The sequence below is a fragment of the Pleurodeles waltl genome, chromosome 6 (genome assembly GCF_031143425.1).
Source record: "Pleurodeles waltl isolate 20211129_DDA chromosome 6, aPleWal1.hap1.20221129, whole genome shotgun sequence".
Lineage (NCBI taxonomy): Eukaryota > Metazoa > Chordata > Amphibia > Caudata > Salamandridae > Pleurodeles > Pleurodeles waltl.
In genome coordinates this window covers 1,015,021,701-1,015,045,170 of record NC_090445.1, presented here as the reverse complement: position 1 = coordinate 1,015,045,170, position 23,470 = coordinate 1,015,021,701, and the positions used below count along the sequence as shown (strand labels likewise).

The 23,470-nt window shown below is 46.9% G+C and overlaps 1 protein-coding gene across 2 annotated transcripts in view; it reads left to right on the top strand.

Annotated features, from left to right (window-relative positions):
- The window catches only part of MEGF6 (multiple EGF like domains 6), a 1,002,006-nt gene that overhangs the window by 99,547 nt on the left and 878,989 nt on the right, over positions 1-23,470 (top strand). For both annotated transcript variants that reach the window (XM_069239937.1, XM_069239938.1), the window contains exon 3: positions 20,877-20,986. In XM_069239937.1, the coding sequence (XP_069096038.1) occupies positions 20,877-20,986 (110 nt within the window). The remainder of the gene's footprint in view (positions 1-20,876; positions 20,987-23,470) is intronic.

Here is a 23,470-nt window from a genome sequence, read left to right as displayed (position 1 = left end):
CATATACACACATGCACACACACATACCCACCACCACCCACGCATGCACACATACATACCCACACATCACAACACACACCAACATAGCTTGTCACATGGGGGTCCTCTGGCTAGAGACGGTCCCTGGCGCTGCTGTCAGCAGCAGCGTCCGCCAGCAAAACACTGCCAGGCCGTATCATTGCTCTTGATACGGTCGGTGGTGTTTTGCTGGCGTGGCGGTGCTGCTATCAACAGCGCCGCCTCACCGCCAGCATTCTGGCGGAATACCGTTGGCGGTCATAATACGCTTTGATGGCTGGTAGCCACAGCGTCGGTATGTTGGTGGCCGTCGACGTGGCAGTAGGTGGTCAATACCGCCAATGTTGTAATGCAGGCCTAAATTCTACTGCATCTTTTGAGTTTTAGTTACCACTGATAGCTAAATAGCCCTGTGTATCGTATTACAGAGAGGGCATTGTGTTGTGTAAGAGTAAAGAAAAACGTGCCAGGTTAAACTCTAAAGCATTGCTTTACACTGAGAGACTAGGGGCATCATTTAATCCTTGGAGGGTGGCCAGACTGGATGCTAGTGTGACAAAGGCTTTTGCCTCAGTCTGCCTGCCTAGTTTATAAATCCTTGTTTGCTTGGCAGGAATTAGTTTACTGAAATTGGTTCTGCCTATACACTGGACACTGTCAACAAACAACCATGTTGTTGTGGCCTGATCGTCAACAAAACCTGAGAGAGGTTGCTTCCAAAGAACACATGTCCGGTAGAAAACTCCAAGCATTTCTGGGGCATTTTTGGAAGTCCTGGGTTGGAAAAATCAGTGGACGAAAAACTGCACTAAATAGGGTGTGGCTTCTGCCAGAGTGAGCCATTAGTCCTCTAGCATACAGGCTGACAGGTTTAGGGTTTCCAACATCAGAGTCAGCTGAGGGCTGCCACCGGAAACATAGAGCTTACACCACCTCTAGAATGAATTTTTGCTGTGCTGCACCCACTTAAGAAACACTTATGCTTCAGTCCCTGCCCTGTGCCAAACCCTCCTCTAGTAAACCTTGAATTTCTGGCTCCCAAGTCTGACCCTTCACAGGTCATAGTGTTTACGCAGGCCATGCTGGCAGTTGGTGGAAGTAGGTACAACTGTTTAAGTGGGTGGGGCCTGAGTTGTGAAGTACCTCGGATGTGTGTGTGAGTCGTTTAAATGGAGTGTATTTTTGTATCGGCGGCCAGTGGAGTTCCGTGAGGTGTGGTGTGGTCTGAGTTCTGTGAGGGAGGTGGATGACAACGTATACATGGATTTGCAGGAGGCTTGTGAGTTTGACACTCCCCCAGACACTGGGTTGTATACTCCTGATGGGCCTTTATTAGAAGAGAGTGCCTAACTTGCTGTGTTGATGAAACAGGATGCAAAGCTATTGGACTTTCGGGTGCCAACTATGGAGGTTTTAAACCATGTCTAACCTTCTTTGAGCCTCTATTACCAGTCAATGAAGCCATGACAGATGCCCTAATATGCATCTGGTCAAAGTCTTGTTCCTGCATGCCATGGAAAAGACAAGTTGCCAGGTGCCACAGGCCGGCATCAGGCAACCCTGGCTTTTTGACACAGTACTCTACACCATAAAGTTTGGTAGTTGAGGCTCCCACCAGCAGGGTAGACCCCAGTTCATTGCATACAACTACACTAGCTGGAGAGTCAAAACTAATAGAAATGTTCAGGAATTGGGTATTTTCCTAAGCCAGTCTAGCCCTTGGATAAATCATTGCCAGCTATTTGCTAAGGAGCTATTCCGAGATCTTGCTGGCAGTCCCTGAGGAATTTCGGGCCACCCTGGCTCAAAGCACTCAAGATGTGGTAAAATACATCATATTTTCACTGGACACCACTAACTGCATGGGCAGGGCAGCCAACACTATTGTGGTTCTTGCATGAGATTCACAGGCATCTGTGGTGATTTGCAGGCGTCTTTGATGAATATGGCATTCAACATATCTCAGCTGTTTGGCAAGGTCAGGTCAGCACTGGAATGTTACTTAGGCCTATTTACTCCCAGGAGACAATGGTGACTGAATGCCACATGCCCACACTGTGGGAAGCAGGATCAGGTATTTCCTCTAACGCTCCCAAAATATAATATTCAACAAGACAGTTCTTCGATAGTGGGGATGTTGTTGATGAGGAAGGCTTTGACATCCATACCCTCCGCTCGTTCCGGAATCCCAAAGAAGCAGACACTGTCTCTGCGACCCCGGTCCTCAGAATCCATGAGTTTGTCCCTGAGATATTGTAGTTATTGGTCTCTGTTGGGTGAGGAATTAAGTTTGTCTTCCACAAGGGAGAGGCACTGATCCATGCTCGTCACCTTATTCAGGAAACTGGCGATGCCGCTACAAATGGACCTGGACTCCGCTGCGAGGTCCAAGATCTTGGTGTCCATGCCTTCCAACCTCCTGCCGACTGCAGTAGATTTCCTGTAGAATGCGTTCCATGGAGATATCCATTTTGGGTGTCGGCGTGGATTCTGGCACATCGGACAACAGAGGGGTGGAGGTCACTGGTGTGGTCCGATGGTGGGTAAGGGACTCTGAGAAGAGCAGCTGTTGGGCTGGTTTGCCAGACGACTTGTCCCCAGGCATGATCTTCCTGTGGCAATGCTGCTGGGGGAAGGAGGACGTCCCACCTTGTGTGTGCGTATGAGACTCTGGGTACCGCCGAGGAGGGGAGCAAAACGGCGGAGGGTCCCCGCTCCGATGACACAGGTCAATCTGCATCAGCAGAAGTCTCGGCGTTGAGATAGGGCCCACAGGAGGTCATGGCCACTGATTCAAGCTGCTGGTCCAGACATCGCAACTTGAGCCAGGTCCTGTGGAGCCAGGTACACTAAGGCCTTTATATGTTGGGTCCACAACCGGAAAGAGGAGAGCAGGGCCCTAGTGCGCCAGAGTGGGACCCCTCAGTCAGAGGGCATTCCACCAGGTGAAGCAGGCGGTCCTCAAATAAAGCAGATGTCGGTCCACTGTTGCGTCCTAGGGGCAAGTGCTGCAAAGAGGCAAGGTTGTGGACGTCTCTCCCAGGGCCTCATGGAGATGGGGCGGGGAGCTGGAACCTCTCCAGGTTCCAGTCTCAGATTCTGTCATCCTGTGCGCCCGTAAGGTGTTGTGAGGTGGTGCTTCCCACCGCAGGCAGGGCAGCCAGGTCAGTCCTAGGGACCCTCCCCCACTCGGTGCCCAGGGCCCACAACTCACCCCGACTCGTGGGTCTGGCTGTACATGCTTTCCTCGGGGGGGCAGGTGCAGTTGAGGATGGGGTCCCGGTGGGCCCCCAGGCATGGCATGTGGGCCCTCAGCACCATGCAGCAATCCCTCCGCGATTTGTGGTTGAGGGGGGGAAGCTTGAGGGGAAGGAAGACCCCCACCACTACTGCACTCACCGATGGGTCGGTCCTCCCCTGCTCGATGGGTCACTGGCTGTTTTGTGCAGCCGCCTGGACTCAGGCTTGCAATCGAGCCCGCTGCTTCATTCAGGGCATTAGGCCCAGAGGCTCTCTGGCGGTCATCCCGCCCTTCCTGGGTAGCGGGAGAAGCGTTGCACACTGTGCTGGGTCCGGGACGTCTCCGGCCATGCTCTGGAGGGTAGAAGTGGTATGCGGGCTGCCCTCCTCCGGCCCCACGGGTCCCTCCGATGCCATCACTGGCCTCTGGTGCGTGGAGCACCTTTAACAGTAAAAATGGTACCTCACTTGTGTGGGTAGGACTAGTGCCCGCAAAAGGAAATGCCCCAAAACACTATGTGGACACATCAAAATTATTAAGTACAAAACCACGTGTTTTTGCGGGGTACCTGCGTTTTTGGTCCTGTGCTCAGCAGCCATATAGGGAAACCTACCAAACCCAAACATTTCTGTAAACTAGACACCCGAGGAAGTCCAGGGAGGTGTGACTTGCATTGACCCCCCAGTATTTTCTTACCCAGATTCCTCAGCAAACCTCCCATTTAGCTAAAAAAATAAAAACTTTCCCACATTTCTGTGTGGATCACCGCCCTAGGACAAATTTCCCACCACCCAATGGTCCCCTCAAATTTCCCACCATCCAATGGTCCCCTCAGTCTCCCTGTAAAAATGATACTTCACTTGTGTAGGTGGGCCAAGTGCCTGTGACAGGGAAGAACCAAAACCATTTTGAAATTGAGGGGGAACCAAAGCAGGTCCAATAGGGCAGTTTGTAAAAAAACATTTTTACCCTGACAAGTGGGGCAGAATTTTTATCAGTATAGATGCAACAATGCTGGGTGGTAGGAATTTTGTGGATTGCTGCATATTCCGGAAGGCTCCATCACAAAAAAAGTGGGAGAAATGTGTGATTTCCAGAAAAGTTGAAGGTTTGAAGGGCATTGTGGGTAAGAAAATGGTGCAGGGTGCAAGTGAAGCACACCACCCTGGACTCACCCAGATGTTTAGTTTTCAGCTGTGTCTAGGTCTTGTGGATTTTTCTACATGGCAGCTTCCCAAAGTCCAAAAAGGGCAGCCCTCACCATTCCAAGTGGGATGTTTTTGAGAGTTAGGCAAGCTCTCATGGCCCAAATGTAAAACCAAAACCCAAAATAATCAAATGTCCTCTTGCTTGCCGTGGGATGAGATGTTTTAGTGTGCGGGGAGAGCTGAAAGACTGTTACCCCCTTCAGATGGGGTAGGGGCATAACCATGCCCTCACTGGTTGGTAGCCACCACCCTACTATTTTCATTTTATTTCCTGGCATCTTGTAGGCTTCCTGCCCCCCAGGGGAGTGGATCAATGGTAATTGCCCCATCTACTCACTGGTGGGCATTACAACTTTGGCCCCATTGATTTGGGGTACGGGTATGACCATACCCCCACCCTCTTTAAAAAAAAAAATAATCTTCCCTGGTGGGCTTTCTGCCCCCCTTGAAGGCAGATGGGCCTTCAAAAAATAGGCCGATGGGCAGAAATGGCCTAAAATAAATTTGCCCCCACAATGGGAACGACCCTTGCCTAAGGAGTTGCTCCCCTTGCATGAAATTGATACAAGAAAATAAAAATCCCTGGTGTATAATGGATTCTGCCCCCCCTTGGGGGCAAATCGGCCTGATAAAAATAGGCTGATCTGCCTCCAAGGGGGGTAGAAATGGCCTAAAATAAAATTGTCCACCAGGGGGGCTATCCCTGCTGTCTAGTGGTTTTTGCTCCCCTTGGGGGCAGATTGGCCTAATAAAAATAGGCTGATGAAATGGCCTAAAGTTAATTTTGCCCCCAGGGTGCGACCCTTGCCTAAGGGGTCGCTTTCCACATCTAAAAATACATAAAACAAAGTCAAATAAAATAATAATCCCTGGTGTCTAGTGGTTTCTGCCCCCCTGGGGGCAGATTGGCCAAATTAGAAAAGGCGGATCTGCCCCCAGGAAGGCAGAAAAGACCTAAAAATACCCCCTCCCCCCCAGGTAGCAGCCCTTGCCCAAGGGGCCGCTCCCCTTATGCATTTATAATTTTTTTTTAATCTCCCTGGTGTCTAGTGGGCATTTCGATGCGATCGGGCAGCAGAAATGCTGAGAGACATCAAAGGAAAGGAAAGGCCTTTCCTTTCCTTTGAGACCTCTCTCGCCCCCTTCATGTGATCGGAGGAGAAATGCTTTTGCATTTCTTCTCCGATCCGCGCTGGAAGCTCTGGGGGCAGCCTCTGATGAGGTCAGCGCGTGTTCATGCGCAGACGTCATTAGACGCCACAGGGGTGTCGGGGGGGCGGGGGTGGAAGGGGAAGAGATTCCCCTTCCATCCCTGTCCAGGGGAAGGAGGTGCCAGGCCCTTTGGGGGAGCGCTAGTGCTTCCCTCGTGGGCTGGTAGCAGGTCGTAACGGTTACGTCCAAGGCACCTGAGGGGTTAAGGGACAGGTAATGGGGGGCCATGGCAAAGATGGTGACTTAGTTGGACGTATCTAACTATGCTCCATCCTAGCCTGGCCTTTTCCGCAAGAATCCTGGGTCCCTGACACCGCATCTGCAGTGTTGAGGGCGCCTGACATCTCTCCTCCCACCTGCATGTACCTGTTGCTGCTGGTGTCACTGGTGGTCTGAGCACGGGCACCTGTGTCAGGCTTCCCGGAGGGCCGCATAGGCCTATGGCAGGCTGCGGCTGTGATGCGGTCCTGACTGAGCTGCAGGAGCGGCTGCTTGTTTTACTGGACCCCACCCCAGTATGACAAAGGACCTGGGGTGAGGGGACCCTTACGGCGGTGCAAGGGACTAGAGCAAGATGCATGCTTGGACCCTGAACACTCCCGACTGAGGCAGACCACAAGGGCTGAGCGCGGCCTGGACCGGGCTGCCTGTGGTGTGCCCTTGAGAGGCTGTGGAGGCGCCGACTTGCACTGAGGGTTCTTCCTGTTGCAGAGAGGGCTCAGATGCTTCACATTTACTGCTGCTGCTGCCCCTGGTGCCTGGGGACTGGTGCTGTGACGTGGCTGCGGTATGGTCCTGGTGGAGCTGTGGGGGTGGCTGCTCATTTTCTGAGATGAGCTGAGCAGGTGAAGAGTGGTTTGGGCCAGGCTAGCTGTGAAGTAGCCCTGAAGGAGCTGCTGGGATGGTGATCTGCATCGGAGGCCACACCTGTCACAAAGTGAGCCCAACTGCGGGATGTTGACCACTGCCACCCCTGAGACTTATAGAAGAGGCATGCCTGGGCCCTGGGAAAGCAGAGGCCGGGCAGTGGGTTTGCGGGCCATTGGAGACTCCATGTCAGCAGGACCTAATATTGACAATGGTGGCCTCCTGCAGGGCTGTTGGGCCCATTCTACGGGCTCCCAGGGGCACCCTGAGGCCCAGTGCAGTGGTGTTGTACCTGATCAGTACTCCTTGGCAACAAATGGTGAGTTACCCATTGTGGGATCCCTTGGGGGCCATCCGATATTACCAGCTAGTGGAGCATGACCCTCCACTGCTTTGCTGCGGATCCGGGGCCTGGAGCTGGAAGAGGCCTCACTGCCTTACCTGTGGACTGGCACCTGAGGCCCCCAACTTGGCCAGACACAAGACAAATGACAGCCTCATGTGACCCATTGGAGGAGATGGCCAGGGAGAAAGACTGAATTGAACCAGAGGCACCTGTGCATAGTGGGTCTTGACTTTTGTGTCTCCACAAGTGCCCAATTGGCCATTCTCCCCCGTGGGTATATGACTTGGACATAGGAATACGCACCCCTGCCTGGTGTTTGGTGCCTTTGGTGAGGGGCCTGGTGTGGTGCATCTTTCGCCGGATGGTGGCACAACATCACGGGAGTGTGCTCAGTTGATCTCGTACCTCTGGAGACTAGACATGGCCTGTTGACCCACGGGGAGCATGAACTGACCTGTTGACATACAGGGAGCCCTGCTGGTGCAACACCTGGGTCTGATGCTGCTTCCTCATGGTAAAGCCCAAGACGACCAAAGCTCCTGCCCCCCGATTCTGAGGGGACAGAAAGTGGTGGCATGCTACGCTATCTCGAAGCTAGCCTTCATAGGCCCTACACCCAATATAACCCTATCTTGCAGGCCTTAATGGACACCAAGACTGCATTTGAGTCTAAGATTAACTCCGTCTCCCTAGATGTCAGACTGCTCTGGGCAGATCACTGCAAGTTGGTTGAGTGGGTTGATGACACATCATCTCCCTTCAGCACAGGGCAGAAAACAAAGAGGGCTGTTCCCAGCGCAAAAATGTCTGCTTATTGGGCTTCCTTTACATGCTGAGGGAACCAAAGTAAAAATCTTCCTTGAACAATGGCTGTCCAAGATGGTGCTAGCTGGGCAAATATCTAAATTCTTCTCCATCAAGCTCATGCTGACCCTGCTGCGTGACCCCCTACTCCTACCACATGGGACAGTGACTTTGATTGTGTCCACATTGTACCCGGAAGGGCTGCCCACTGTTCCCTTTACTTTTTGCCCTGGCCATGGAGCCATTGGCTTGCCAGCGGCGTATGCGGGCGGACAAGTGGGGAATCAGAACACATGGGAGAGCCTATGGGATATCACTGTACGCTGATGATGCCCTGATCTACTTGCGAGATGTGGAGGTCGCACTGCTGGGAGTGATATCCTTATTAGAGGAGTTCCAGGAAATGTCCTGGCTGTGTGTTAACTTGGCTAGTTCCTGCTTGTTCCCCCTCCACCCAGTCCTTGGACCTGAGACAGCTGATCTTCCTAGGGCACGCCTTCAATGGCAATGTGATCCTTTTAAATACCTGGGTATAAGGATTTACCATTCAGATGCCAACCTCCTAGAGGAGAACATGTATATGGCCCTCAGCTCAATACATTGGTCGCTATTGTTCTGGAAATCTCTCCCGTTGTTGTTCATGGGCCGTGTAGCCATTTAAAAGATGTTAATATTACCACGCCTTTTGTATTACTTCTCGACCCTCCTGCTTGTGCCACCCTCATGTTTCTTCACTGACCCTAAATCAATATTAGTGGAATTGACCTGGGGCGAAGGTAGGCATAGGGTAGTGCTTGATGGGCTGTGTAATCCCTTAGTTGAAGAAGGACTTGGCGCACCTAATTTGAAGTTATATTATGCTTGGCCCAGCTGCAGTGTCTGTTGTGGTGGCTTGGCTTGTCTCCTTCTGGTGAGAAACTGGAGATCATGGGGCTCTTATTGGGAACTCCCACGTCCACATGACTTTCAACCCCTGGTCCGAGGGCGCCCAAGGAAATGCCACAGATGATGGTGGCCAGGCATTGCTGGCTAGACTACATCCAGGGCTGTGAAGTCACCCCATACTCGCCCCTCACAATAGTGTGGCAGTGGCCAGTACTCTGAGATTTTACTGACTTCTTGATGTGCCCTGCAGGAAGGAGGTGGTAGTGACCCAGATGGGAGATTTTTATACAGAAGGGGTCACTCGCTCATTTGCTATAATTTGTCAAGAATTTCGTATTCCAGCTGTGTGGTTCTTGTTCTACGCAGCAGTCTGCCTCACACTGACCTTGACCTGGGGGCAGGACCAACTGCGGCCTGCCACTGCACTCCCTTTTCAAACTATGTAAGTGTACAAGGGTACTCGTAGAATCATGACAGCCCTCTACTTTGCCTTTTTGGGGCAGAGGTCATTCATGAAGTCCAGAGACCACTGGTCGTGGATCTCTGCCACCCCTGATTTACAAACAATGGACTCTGGCCTTGAGACAGAATAAGGTTGTCTCGGGGAACTCTTGTTTTCGCTTCACACAATTTAATTTCTTCCATCATATGTATCTTGCACCCCACCACTTATCGCTCATTTTTCCTACTTCGAATCCAAGTTGCTTGCCATGTGGGTTTATAGATAGGGGATTCTTTCACATGGAGTGGGATTGCCCTGGGGTACATCGTGTTTGGGAGGAATTGATGAGGAACACTTCTGTCCTGGTCGATACCAAGCTCCCGCCCTCCCTAGAGGCTTGCCTTTTGGGTATATGTCCTAGATCCAAAGGGTACAAATACCTCCATAGATCTGTTGACCTGACGTTTGTACTATGTGGCAATGGCTTGAAAATTGCCAGCTGTGCCGGATACATCCATTTAGCTCCAGACTCTACTGTTCTGGTTGAAAGCCACAGTGGTGGCACTCTTCATTGCCTGGCATAGTGCAAGGGCTGAGAAGGGGATCAGAACATGGGATGTCTACCTGCAAAAGCTAGAGACGAAGGTTGAGGACGCGCACGATGACACAAGGCCTCCATAGGCTAAACACGCAACCAGCACCTTTCTGGCATTCACACAAGCACCCAGCGAAGATGCCTCTCTAGCAAATATAAGGAGAAGGGTCCCATGGTTGCTCTGGGATATGTTTATTTCTATCATGTTTCTTTTCGCCTCAATGTGAACAGAAATTGTTTTTTTCTTTACTGTACATTTGTTACTGACAGAAACTGTGGGAGGACACGATTGTGTGTGTCCGCATAGATAGAGGTCCTTTATCACTGGCTGAGCCATGAAAAATAATAACTAGATTGTTAACTAATGTATCGCAGGGTAAGGAAGCCCACACAACAATTTTTTTTACCATTGTTCTTAAAAATGCTACTAAAGATATTTAAAAAATCGACAGTTAATCTTTTGCAAAATTGTAATTGCATATGCAAAACTCACAAATTTCGTGATATGCAAAATTGTAAAATTTCTCAACAATTGACACTGCATACTTTTGCTAAACTTTTTTGCCAGTGCAAGACTGGTTTCCTTACAAAATGTCTCATCGGGAGACAAAGCATAATTTTGTAAGTGTTTATACAATTCACAATAATTTCCAGGAAAAAAAAATCCGTTTCGCAGACTGCTAGTCACAGAGTGAGGAGTTGTGAGAACCAGTAAGGTTATGGGCTGTACTACAAGAAATGGAACTAATGAACATTGAGTTACCGCTTTACAAATCTTCACTGTGGCCTGCCCTGGAGGGCCTCTGCAATTTGGAAGGATAAAAATAGTTTAAAGACAGCCCATGGTAATATTAGAAAAGGTGCTGTTTTCTAGCGTGCCGCTATGTTCTTTATTACGTAAGGGTGGGGTTGTTGTAATCTTTTGCCCTGTGGGAATGAGCAATTGTGTGTTTTACTATGGTTCTGCTAAGTGCTGAGTGAATGAACATTCTGCGACCCCTGCAGTCGCTTTAGGATGCTGGTGCATTGTGGACGTTTATGAACGATCTTTTGCTTCTAATTGGAAGGATATAAGTAGCATATTTTACGGAGCATGGTCTCTCATTGTATCAAAAGACTCCAGAGGTGACACGCAGTAAACAAAGAACATGAAGGTTTTAGCCATTTGAGACAATCTTTTCTGTGACTTCAGTAAACTGGGGATCCTGCTGAAGTGAAAGCACAGGTTGAAGTGTCACGCTGGAGCATGGAAGGCAGTTCGGGCTTTCAGTGTGCAGTTTGATGGGCTACTGAGGCCTAAAAAGAGACAGTGTACTGTTCATGTAGTTTACCTTCATGACTCAACATCTAAATGCAGGTTTGAAGAGTATCCGCGCTTTTATCATTAAAAGGGCTGATGAGATGGATCCTGCAGTGTGAGTCCCAAAGGACGAGGAACCTATGCCTTAAACTACAAGAGAACCCACATAGAAAAATCCACACAGGAAATCTATACTGGAAAATTCACACGAGTCAAGATTGAAGTACAAACCATGAAGGTTTAGTTAACATTTAGAACTCATTCGGAAGGCACAAATATTTAGTCAGGTCAAAAAAATTGCAAATAATTGTCAAAATGCAAATAAATGGGAATAGCATATGGTTACATTGGCTCTATTCTAGTTATCAGCCAGAACCCAATATGATCTTGCACAAAGCAAATAATGAGCCAAAGGACAAATTGTCAAAGGGACTGCTCCAATCCAGAAAAATGTCTAAGTATGGTGTCATTGAACAGACTAACGTGGTTTGCTCACTAAGGAAAGCCCTTTCAAGAACAGAAATTATCCTTTCTAAGGCAACCCGAATATCAAAATGTTCAAGGCAGACCCTGAAACATCAGCCAAAATTCTCCAATCACTGTTTAAATTGATTTGGGAGAGAAAGAAACGACCAAATGACTGGAACAAAGGCATCGTCCTCAAGAGTTCAAAGATTGGGTGGAATCACCCTTCTGTCAATCTCAAGTAACATCCTAGGGAAAATCACAATAAAGTGCATTTCTGATGCAATGGAAATGCAGTTTAGAAAAGAACAGAGTGGATTGCGAAAGCGCAGAGGGAATGTTCCTTTCTCTAAGCAACAACATTGAGTTATGCACAGAGTGGAAGACACAACTATACATCAACTTCATTGTTTCTCTGGAAGCCTTTAACAGTATCCAACGTGACATCCTCTGGCTTATACTGAGAGCCTATGACATAATGCAACAGATAGTTTATCAAAACCTTCTTTGACAACTTTACCTGCAAGATGGAACATAGTGAGTATAGCTTTAAAGTCAACAACGGTTTGAGTCAGGGATGTGAGATGTCAGCATTTTCTCTTCTACTTAGTCATCGACTGGGTCGTGCAATATACAACAGAAGGCCACGCAACAGGCATTAGATAGACCTTATTCTCTATAATATAGCACCTTAACTATGCAGATGACCTAGCCTTGTGCTCCTACAGACACCAGCATATGCAGGAAAAGATGCCACCTCAACATCTATGCACAGCAAGTGGGCCTGAAGATCAACACGAAGAAATCAGAAATCATGCCAATCAACATCCCAAATGCTTCAACAATCAAGGTGAATGGAGAGTACCTAGCCATGAGTATTATTAGACATGATGGAGGGGCTGGCAGTGACATGAGAAACAGGCTGAGCCAGGACAGGAATGCCTTCAGGATGCTGTACAATATGGGGAGGTCATCAGTGTATAGCATCAACACCAAGCTGAGGCTTTACCAGAGCTGCACCTGCACACGCTCCTATATGGATCAGAATGCTGGTGGGTGCTGAAAAGTGACCTTGTCAAACTGTCACTTGTTTTATAGCACTTGTTTTACATTGTTTCAACTTGACCTGAAGGCATTGGAGCATCTTTACAGGAGCACAAGTTACATTACAGAAGGTGGGATTCCAGCTTGCCTCTCACTATCTTCCCGTTATCCATGCTTTTTTAAAAATAATTCCAGTTTTTTATCGCACCAACGTGACCTGAGTATATTGAAGTGATTTTACTGGAACACCAATTACATTATACAAGGTGGGATTCCAGCTTGGCCCTCATCCTCCTCCCGCTGTCCTTGCTATTTTCTTTTTTTTCTTTTTGCGGTTTTATACAGCACCAACCTCACAAAGAAGGTATTGGAGCACCTTCATAGGAGCATCAGTTACATTACACTGGGTCGGATTTCAGCTTGCACATGTGCCCTCCTCCCGCTGTCCACGCTCTTTCATTTCATATGGCATGAACTCAAACCGGAAGGTATTGGAGCATTTCTACAGGATTCATTACACAGGGTCGGATTCATTCATTTTTTAGGCATTGGGAGGTTAGGTGATTTGTTCAGAATCATGGGTTGTTGAGCTGATGCCATGACTCAAAGCTCAGGCCCTAACGCAACATCCTCTTTTCCAAATATCCCTCCCTCTTTTTGCTCGCCCCTCCTGTCGTCCGTTACATTGCACCCCACCCCTCCCAACCGGCACAAAAAAACACATCAACAAAGTATGTTGCACAGAAGCCCGTGCTGCTCTGCGCAATGTCTAAATAAACATTGACAAAGCCATTAGACCTTGCATAGGTGAAAGCTATTTGCTTTGCCAATGCTTGTTGGAAATGCAGCTGAATTCTGCTGCCTCTTTGTTTGGTGAGGGAATTACATTGCATTGTCCTATTGCCTCCCAGAAGGAAGGAGGATGGTTTGTATTTCATAGTCCCAGTGTCCCTAGGTGGCTGGCGCGTGCGTGGCATTCTATTGTTACCTGTGTATTTTTGGAAGCCGAATTGCATTTCGTGTTTGTTGTGCCTGGTTGTAAGTGAAATTTTTTTAATATTCCCAGAGTGGATCGTTAGTGGAGAGCTTTATCGTCCCTGTGCTTCATCTGAAGTGGGGTCAGACTATGGCCCTCATTACAACTTTGGCGGGCGGCGGAGGCCGCCCGCCAAAGTTGCGCGTCGTGAATACCGCACCGCGGTCGGAAGACCGCGGCGGGTATTCAGAGTTTTCCCCTGGGCTGGCGGGCGGCCGCCCGCCAGCCCAGGGGAAAACGACCTTCCCACCATGAAGCCGGCTCGTAATCGAGCCGGCGGAGTGGGAAGGTGCGACGGGTGCTACTGCACCCGTCACGTATTTCACTGTCTGCTATGCAGACAGTTAAATACATTTTGGGGCCCTCTTACGGGGGCCCCTGCAGTGCCCATGCCGTTGGCATGGGCACTGCAGGGGCCCCCAGGGGCCCCGCGACTCCCCCTCCCGCCATCCGGTTCCCGGCGGGAGAACCGCCAGGAACTGGATGGCGGGAGGGGGAGTCGGAATCCCCAAGCCGGCGCAGCAAGCTGCGCCGGCTTGGAGGATTCCTTGGGGGCAGCGGGAAACCGGCGGGAGACCGCCGGTTTCCCTTCTCTGACCGCGGCTAAGCCGCCGCGGTCAGAATGCCCCGCGGGGCACCGCCGGCCTGTCGGCGGTGCTCCCGCGTGCCGCGGCCCTGGCGGTTCTATACCGCCAGGGTCGTAATGAGGGCCTATGTGTCTAGCTGTAAAAAGATCTGTGTTTTATTGCCACTTTTCCTGTATGGTATGGGAGCTTTATGGTTTTCATTTTCTACTTGTGGGTTTTGTGAAACTTAGTTTTATTTGTTTGATACCTGATGGGTTATCTGTGGCTCGTTGTGGTGCAGATAGGTCGACATGCCTGTCCTTGTGTGATTTTCGTTTTTCCCTTTAGTTGTGCATTAATGCCTTTGCTAGTATGAGGAGTGAATTTAGCTTTTCTAACTGCACACTTCCTCTGTATTGACTAATTTCAAGGAACGAGTTGTGTCATAAATAATGTCTATTTCTGTTTGAGAGAGTTATGATGATGATGTGCTGATCTGAGCAGGGAAGCAGCAGGATGATGGACGAATGAACGTCCTGTGTGCTCCGCGGTTGCTGGATCTGGTGATCAGTATGGGGATGCTGATGAGGATGCTGGTGTGCGCTGGCCCATGTATGGACCGTTTTACTTTGTGCCTTTTTAATGCGCTAACGTGTACGTAACGGTCTTTGATCTATGTATATCTCTGTAAGCGAGTGAGGCAATGATTCTGAAGAACCAAAATCACGCTGTTATGGAGATTAGGCATCCCCCAGGCCATGGACCTCCCTTAACAGCCGGTACCACTGGTTTGTCCTTTGATGCATCGCCACTAGGCTTCAAATCTGGTGTCTCAGGTGTCTTGAACCCAGCATCACGAAATGCAAGTAACCAGGACTCTTAGAACTACTTGTACTTTTTGTAATTTCTTCTCTTTGCCCTTGTAGTCCAGAACAACATTAGAAGACTGTTGAGGGACACAGTGCATGGCAATGGGTCAATGCTGTGATGTCACTGGGATCCTTACTGTGCGAATCCTGGCATTTTGGTGAATCTGTGTCCCAGTATCTGGTGCCAGGTTGGCACACTTCTGATTTTAAGAATTTTATGACGATGTATTTTATTCTTTTGGATGCAGGGATTTCAATTAATTATGCACATATATAATATTATATTACCTTAGTCAAACAATTGTAGTTTGATACTTAATTTGATTCAGTTGAGGTAAACAGGGGTCTGCAACACCCAGAATGCATTAGGTTGTTAATCAAGGCCCTTGATTGGAATGGTCGCCGATGACACAGGATCATTTGATAACCTTACTGCTCGCTGTAAAAAGAAAGGTTCAGTTTTCTGCACTGATGGCCACCCTTACCCAAACAGTAACAACGTGCCAATGAGCGAATGTCAAAGCTGAAACTAATTACTTGATTTCTTTGTTGTGTTTGCAGTAATACTCAGGAAAGGAAGGACAATAACCCATAGCAATTATGAAGCCTGGAATCACGCACATCCGTGCAGTTGGAGCTCCCTTGCAGAGCGCATTTTGATTTTTATCTTCACATACCTCTGTGTCTCCCCTGGCATAAGGAGAATAAAATGGCTGCCGTTAAAGACTGGAGAGCTGGCCTCGCTCCAGCGCCTTGAGGGGCTTCAGTTAGAGTGAATCCCCAATGCTGTGGCACCTCATGGTACTTGACTGTGAATTATGACTCGCATACACATTGGCAGATAAGATTTTTTTAATAAGGTCAGTAAAATTTCGTAGTGCGTAGTGGGGCCTGCGCAGAAACCAGCGGATCGTTGATTTGGAAGAGAGCAGCCCTTTATCTCCTCGAACAGCCGTTCACCCCCAGGATGTGCGCTTTTTGATTTAAAATGAAATATTCTTAAACAAATCCGATTGAGAGGATGAATGGAAAACTAGTGGGTGTGTGAGACCTATTGACTTGAAATATTGCCAAAGTTGGATGCAAACACCTGGCCCATCTGCACCCCTACTAACAGGCATATTGGCACAGTATAGGTAAAACCAACGTCATTTCCCACCTCCTGAGGGGAACAATCAGTTTGCAGAATGGAAACTAGAAGGAAAAAATGATCAGCTTGGTCAGTAGGATTGGGAGGCGTGAGCTTCAGATTTCCCAACAGCCAAGCTGGCACATAATGGTAAAATCCATTATACAACAAGCAGGGTGCACGAGAGGGGCTTAGGGGCCAGCAGTGCTTAATTTGTGCTTGTTGTTTCCGGTGCTGAGCACTGGCACTTATTTGTGAGGGCCGGGGCTTATTCTTATGCCTCAAGCATTTGCTGCGAGCAAAATACACATATGGAAAAGACAGAAGAAGGAAAAACTAAAAAGCGTCATAAAGGGAGAAGGTAAAAAGTTGCAGGAGTGAGCTGAAGGGGCAGGGGGTGGCCGTAGATGGATTGAAGAGGCCCGAGATGGCTTCAGGATTACGCTGCCTCAGTATTCAGTGCTGGCAGATTTAATTACAGCAGCATCGGGTTTAAGAAAAGGGCTTTGAGCTCCTGCACCTCTTTATTTACAAATTAAGCACTGGGGGCAGTGACAAGGCGAGGAATGCGGATTGATAGGGTACGATGTTAGAGAAAACACATTATTTTGCCAAAAAAACAACATGTTGAAGCCATTCCAAACAGAGAGGGGAAGAGTGTGCGTGAGTTTTGTCTGCATGTGTAACAACTTCTGGTGAAATCCGACAGACACCTCACCATACCCGACTAAGAGCACCTGTACCAAACTATTTATCACAAAATACATTGGGGGGGAGGGTGTAAGACCCCAAACACCCCTTGAAGCTTTGCCCTTGAAAAGGATACCTACAAAGATCGTATTCTTAAGAGTGAGGATGGGGCAGAGGGAACCATCTTAATACCGCGGTTTGTGGAACAGAGAATGTAAGCGAAAGGAAAAAACTGCATTGTGTTTTCTAATTTGCATTAGGGCTAATTAGGTTACACCTTAACCCAGGGGTCTTCAAAATGGGGGATGTACCCCCCTAGATGGGCCTCAAGTGATCCCAGGGGGGTCGCCAAGCTCTGGCCAAAAGAAACATTACACAGATAACAGTGGTTTGATTTAAGCAGAAACATGTAATAGCATGAAACAGTACTTAACTGCAATGTTTAAATACATCTAGACATTTTAAACATTGCCATCTTTATCAAATATTTGGGAAAAATTCTGAGGGGGGCCCGATGATTTTTATTTTTCAACTTCTGAGGGGGGGGGCAATGATTTTTATTTTTCAACTCGGGCGCGGCATTAAAAAGTTTGGAGACCACTGCCTTAACCTATAGTAGTATTGGAAACTTCTAAATAAATCTTCAAACACCAAGACGGGGTCATGTGTTGGTAGATGGACATCCGGGAAGCACAGTGATAACGTCTGCTGGGGAGAGGCAGAAGGCAGAATTAGGAAAAGGCTTGTAGGGCAGGAGTTAACTCAAAACTAATTTACAAGTGCACCTCCTTGTTGCGCCTTGAAATTCACCTTTACAAGTGTCAACAGAGTGATGGAGGCGAGTACCATGTACTCCCTTGAACAAAACTGGAGACCAACTAAAGGATTGGAAATCAGTGCAAACAATTTAAACGTGAAATCAGTTAAGTCTTTGTAGGATTTTCCAGACTGAATGCTGGTGACAAATTCCTTGAAGTTTGCATCATAAAAATAATTTAAGTTTCCCAACCTGTCATGCAGTACTAAGCATTAAGCACATCACAACCATTAAGCTATACTGCTTTTCCCAAACAACATAAGCCAACTAAAATGTTATTAACCTGACACATGCATTACCAATAATATGTATTTGGCACATATCAATATGTAGTGTGTGTGATTTGTAGCACATATTAGATGTAAAACATGCAGTTAAGTTTAGTTACAAAAACAGATGCCTCTTGTTTCTATTTATCTTATTCCCTTAAATTAACCTTGTTTACCTATGCTGAGTGTTCCATTTAATGAGCGTGGAATTCTCTTGTTTAGAGCTCTGATCCGTTGCACAAGTTGTGAGGTTGACCCTGGGCATCTGAGCTGGATGGTCCTCTCTGGTTGTGGGCTTACCTTACTGGAAATAAATATTCAATAAAACTACTTTTGTTCTCCGAAAGTATCATACAATACCCATTTTTCATTAATGATTATACAACAAATAGTTATGCACTCTCCCCTTAGGACCCTTATAGATAGTGGAACTGAGAACATCATGTAATTCAATTCCTTCCATGGTCACTATATAGCATTTTTGACGGTAGCATGCATGCACATTCCAGGTCAGAAGCATTTCCGGGCCTGGGAGACATTTGTCCATTCCAGGAACTGCTGAAAATCATGATTTTAGAGCCCGTTCCAGAGGCATTAGATCTTCTATTTGTGGTAACCACCCCGATTCCCTCAGTTGCACTCTACAATGATCCCTGTGTCACTACCCAGCGTCACTGAGCGGTATTAGTGTCTCCAGTATCATGGACAGTCCATTCACCTCATATGTTAGCCACCAAGCATCCTCAATATCGGAGCACTCAGTGTCTTACCATTTGATGGCACCATCCATCTGGTGTCCTTTGTGTCACAAATAGTGGTGTCACACAGTATGGTAGAAGCCAAGCAACCCCAATATTAAGAGTACTCAGTTTTCACCAGTATTAACTCCATCCTTCCAGGGATCTATCATATACAGTTGCATCACCTAGTATGCTAGCTATCATACAAGCCCAACATTGGAGTATCACAGTTTCCACCAGTATTAGCACCACCTATCTGTTGTCCCCCTAGTTTGGCAGAAAGTTGTCACACCTAGTATTTTTGCCACAAAGCGATCATCATATAGGAACCACTTAGGCCCATATTTATACTTTTTTTAGCGCGCATTTGTGCCACTTTTTGATGTAAAAGCGGCGCAAACTTACAAAATACAACTGTATTTTGTAAGTTTGCGCCGCTTTTGCATAAAAAAATTACACAAATGCGGTGCTAAAAAAGTATAAATATGGGCCTTAGTTTCCAACAGGATTAGAGCAATCCAGTTTCCCCTATTATCTCAAAGCAGGTTTTGTCACATAATATGTTAGCCACTAAATAACTCAATATCTGAACTACTCACTATCCGCCAGTATTACAGCCATTCAATACCCACCACTATCAATGACAGTTTTGTCGCATAGTATGTTAGCCTCCACCTAGAAGCACTATTACAGCTACCCAGTGCCCCCACCTATCCTAGCCATGCAGGAAGTCTACATTTAGGAGCATCTGCTGGTCCTCAGACTAGGCCTTGTGGCAACTGTATATTTGGAACCTCTATATATAATCAGTACACTACATGGAAAGTAGAACACCTGTGAGGTACAACTGGGGTGTCAGTACTAGAGTGGTGCTTGTAAATAATCAGGAATTTCACTTTCTTTGGGTCAGCTTCTTAGAGAAAACATAGCAGAATCCCAATATGGAACTGCTCCGTTATTACCAAGCAGTATTGAGTCTCTGAGTCTCAGGTACTTTCATTGTCTTTTATTAAGACCCCAACATTGGACACCTCACCCCCCCCCCGACCTACTAAGATAGCTGTGATACTGAATTGCCATTCAGTATCACAGCAGTTCAGTGACCCCAAATTTCAGCAAACCACTCAGCTTTCAGACTATTTAGCAGAACCCCTGAAGATCCCAGCATCAGAGCAATGTACTGCTTGTAAGGATTCTGATCAGATATTTCTGATGACTAAATATTAATAGGTTAGGGTTATGGACGGTTTGTATAAAAAATTAGTTTCATTCTACAGAATTGTGCTTTTCCTTTATGTTGGCTAAACTAGACTGACTCCATTTTGAAATTGAAACGTGACTGTGTTTTCATTTCATGTCTCTCAGCAAGATGTGCACAGAAACACTATATAGGATGCTTTGTGATGCTGTCATTTTTGCTTAGTAATATGTTTCTCTTTGTAATCTCTCGAGTTAGCCTCCACTCAAATGTAACTGTTTAAGGCCCTACATGCTGCAGTTCATTGAGCTTAGTCATTTCATAATTCTGTCATTGATTAATGAGTAACGAGATTTGTACTGTCACACCTGATGACATTACGTCAAAAGCAATGTAAGTATTATTAATTTAGTGGATGGTGTTAGCTATTGTTCCATTTTATTCTGTATTGTGATTTGCTAAGCTGATATATCACTTTGCTGATCTCTTGCTGGCTGCATGATTTTTTTACTGTGTATTTTACTATAAAATTGCTGATTTTGAAAGTTATCCAACTTGCTTTACCTGTCTCTTGGGGGGGCAGACTTGTGTTTATTGAGAGACTTTAAGTCATCTCATGCTGCATCTGTAATTATCTTACATTTGTAATAAATCTTCATGGTTTCTAGCTCATGTCTCACTCAAGAAAGCCTATTTCAATTACTCTGCAATGTGATATGTTGACTATCGCAGTCCAGCAGGGCACACTCCCTCATATGTTTTTTAGGACAACACCACCACCGATCCTGCGCATACTGCACCTTACCTTCAGATAATCTGATAAAACAGTGTCAACACCATCAGAAATACAGTTAGTTTTTCCCAAAACGTACTCTGGTCACAAACCTTTGGTTACTTTATGTAGAGTCTGTGATGTTGGCTTTAGACATGCTGATGACATTCTTCTCTGTAAATGGTGATCTATCCATCTCCTAAAGTGGATGATGGTGTTTGCATTCAGTGGTACATCAGAAGATCAGGAACGGTAAAGCGTGCTCTGGTTCAGTGATCAATTTGGTTTGATAATGCCATTTTCTGGCTAGGAATGGCTGAATGCACCAATTTATTGTATGCCTTTTGCTCTTTTTCTTTGTAGGACATCTTACTACACTACCTACCGACAAGTGTACAATACCGAATATCAGTCAGTCTATAAATGTTGCCCTGGATGGTCCCAGCTCAACGACGAAGCCGGCTGCCTTTATCGTAAGCGACGTTGTCTTCCTCCCATTGATTCTGTCACTTTTGGAGTTTCTGCACTCAGGGTGTTCATAAGTATTTTATTTGGTATCTGAGCAGTTCTGTCGCTGAGAAGAAACATGTTCGAAAGAAATGTTATTGTTTGTACATTTCAAATATGTATTTTTTCATATATTTTCCCTCTCACCCTCCCACTGCAGATAGAGAGAAACTAGCCATTTCATAATAAATACAGTTACATTTTTTCCACCGTGCTCCTGTTAAAAATTGTATTTTGAAAGGAAAGATGTTTTGGGAAGTAAGAGTTAAGGGAGCATGAGGGTTGCAGGTATTGCCTCCTGGTAAATTTCAAAATATACGTCTAGTCTCTTTGGGTGTCTCACAAACCTGAAATAAAAGAAAAAAGTTCCCTAAAATAGTAGGGGATAGAACTGGGAGTCTATCACAAGTTTTGTAGATCTGAGTTCCTTTTCAATGCATGCTCTATGTTTAAGGTCCCAAAATGTACTGCATAGGTTCGGAACTGACCCCTAATGTCATACCAGCGTGTGGTGAAGTCGAGTTCAGCTGCGACTCTGACTAGCAAGCCACTAAAAAGGAATCAGAAAGGAGTTGAACCACATCTGGGTGATGCCATGAGCTCCTATTGAATGTTAGTTTTAGACCTGTAGGATAATGTGGGGAAATCAGATAATATCCGTCAGTGGCTTGAGATTCCACTCCCATTGGTCCTGCAATTAAACCCAACTTTCTACTAAGGTCAATGACACAGTGAAGAAGATAGTCCTGGTACAGTCTGACCTAGTTGGCATGCAATGGAGATCAAGATGGACACTCTAGCCATATGGCAACCCGTAATGTAGCTGCAGTAGAAACTTTGGAGGATTTGTTTCTTGGCAGAAGGATATGTGTGGACAAGGAGACCAAAATGCCTGGATTTTAAAAGCGTGATAATTCTCCAGCGGCGGATATTTATGACTAATTTTACCTGAGGTTTATTGCCACAGTTTTACCCTTGTGAACTCTGTTGCTCTTGTGTTTAATCCCACAAGAGTTGCTAGTTCTTTCTCAAGGCAGTTGGAAATCTCTGTCTCCCCAGGTTCCTTGATTACATCATAAATATGTTTTGTGCACAGCTGCTTTTTGCCATTCAGATTTAAAAATGTGAGGTCGGTCTTATCCACTTTTGGAGACACAAACACTGCTTTGCCTGAATTTCATTGCACCTTGTTAGTTTTCAGAGTTCTTTCAAGTTACATGCCGCTGGGCATGTAGCCGTCAGCTGATTAAGCATGATAACCATTGAATTTGGAAGGATAAACCCTTAAGAGGTGTTGTGGGAGCATTCAACGTCACTGCTTCTCCAGGATAAATATGGGAAAGTGCAGTGGCGGCTCGCAGGAGGGAAAAGAGGCTGGGCAGTGGGGTACATGAGGGGAGGGGACAACAAAAAAAAGTATCATAATTTAAAAAAACATACCTTTCTCGCCACTCCGATCCGCTCCTCAATCCTCCACTGCAGGCACAGCCCCCAGCCTGCCCTGCATCCAAAGGATTAGTTGGAGCACCCAGCCAGGGTGCTCCGAGGCAGAGTGAGAGTCTCTGCCTGCCGTCTCCAACCCGGCAACTCAGTACCAGGTTGGGGAGAGCCTAGTGCGCATGTGTGCTTGGCCGGCCCGAGACGGCCGACCAAACATACATGCGCACTGAGGGGGAGTGCATTGCACTCTCCCTCCATCCCTGTCATCACCCGTGGCCCCACCCCTTTTACAAGAAAAAAATAATAAACATAGTTTATTATCGTTTTCTTGTAAAAGTTTTGCAGCTGCAGCTGCTGCTGCTGCTGCTGGTGGGGGAGGGGGGAAGGGGGCGACGCTGCTCCGTCAAAGCAGAGGAGCTGCCCCTGGTACAGTGTGCTGTCATTAATAGGCAGCTTTTTATCTGCATGGCACTGTATTGTGATGTATCAGGATTCATGTGGCACTGCCCACGCAGCATTGGGCATTGCCACACGAATCCTGATACAACCCAACTCTTGTTATTGCACCTACTCATGGAGTTGTCAGAGGTGCAGCACAAGTGACAGGACAGGAGACAGTTTTGCACATGGATGAGTTTATTTATGTTCTTCACACATCTGGTGGCAATGTTCTCGTTCTTGGGACAAAGTGTGTTCAAAGACTGTTTACCGCTACCCACTTCAAGCATTGCCACTCATTGTGCTTTTGTTGTACCTTTCCAATTATCTTGTTCTGACTCACAGGCGGTATTTAAGTCTTACAAACCATATTTTCTAATGTCAGTGGAACCAAGCATAAAATGGGAGTTTTGGTTCTGAATAATTCACAAATGACTGGGCTGTGATTGGGTGCGAGTATTTTGATGCAAGGGCAAACTAGATGTTCACAAGACATTTCCTGAGTGTTGATGGGCTGTTCTTGGGTGTTGATGGGTTGTTTGTCTGAAACAGCTTGTCCTGCTTAAATCGTT